At 45.6% G+C, this 272-nt stretch overlaps 1 protein-coding gene across 1 annotated transcript in view; it reads left to right on the forward strand.

The window, feature by feature from the left end:
* Position 1: 1 nt before the first annotated feature.
* The window catches only part of CSUI_003398 (sec7 domain-containing protein), a 10,811-nt gene continuing 10,540 nt past the window's right edge, over positions 2–272 (forward strand). Inside the window, exon 1 of the mRNA XM_068063596.1 lies at positions 2–227. Coding sequence (XP_067924428.1) covers positions 21–227 — 207 coding nt within the window. The 5' untranslated portion in view covers positions 2–20. The remainder of the gene's footprint in view (positions 228–272) is intronic.

The following is a 272-nucleotide window of genomic DNA, read 5'->3' on the forward strand; positions in this document are numbered from 1 at the left end:
AGGAGGAAGAAGAGGAACAGATGTACATGAGCCATGATGTCTTGACAGAGCATCTAAGAAGAGAAGTGAAATGTCGTGCGATTCTAGATAAGGCCGTTTTGCTCTTCAATCAGCAGGGCCTCGATGCAGCAGTGTCGATACTGCAAGAACATAATATGATGAGAAGAGACGATCCTCGTGCCGTTGCTCGATTTCTATTCGATGTACCGGGACTCGATCAACAGAAGGTGAGGAGACTAGACCATGGAGACAGCTAGATAGATAAAGATAGA

This window comes from Cystoisospora suis (genome assembly GCF_002600585.1).
Source record: "Cystoisospora suis strain Wien I chromosome Unknown contig_1509, whole genome shotgun sequence".
Taxonomy (NCBI): domain Eukaryota; phylum Apicomplexa; class Conoidasida; order Eucoccidiorida; family Sarcocystidae; genus Cystoisospora; species Cystoisospora suis.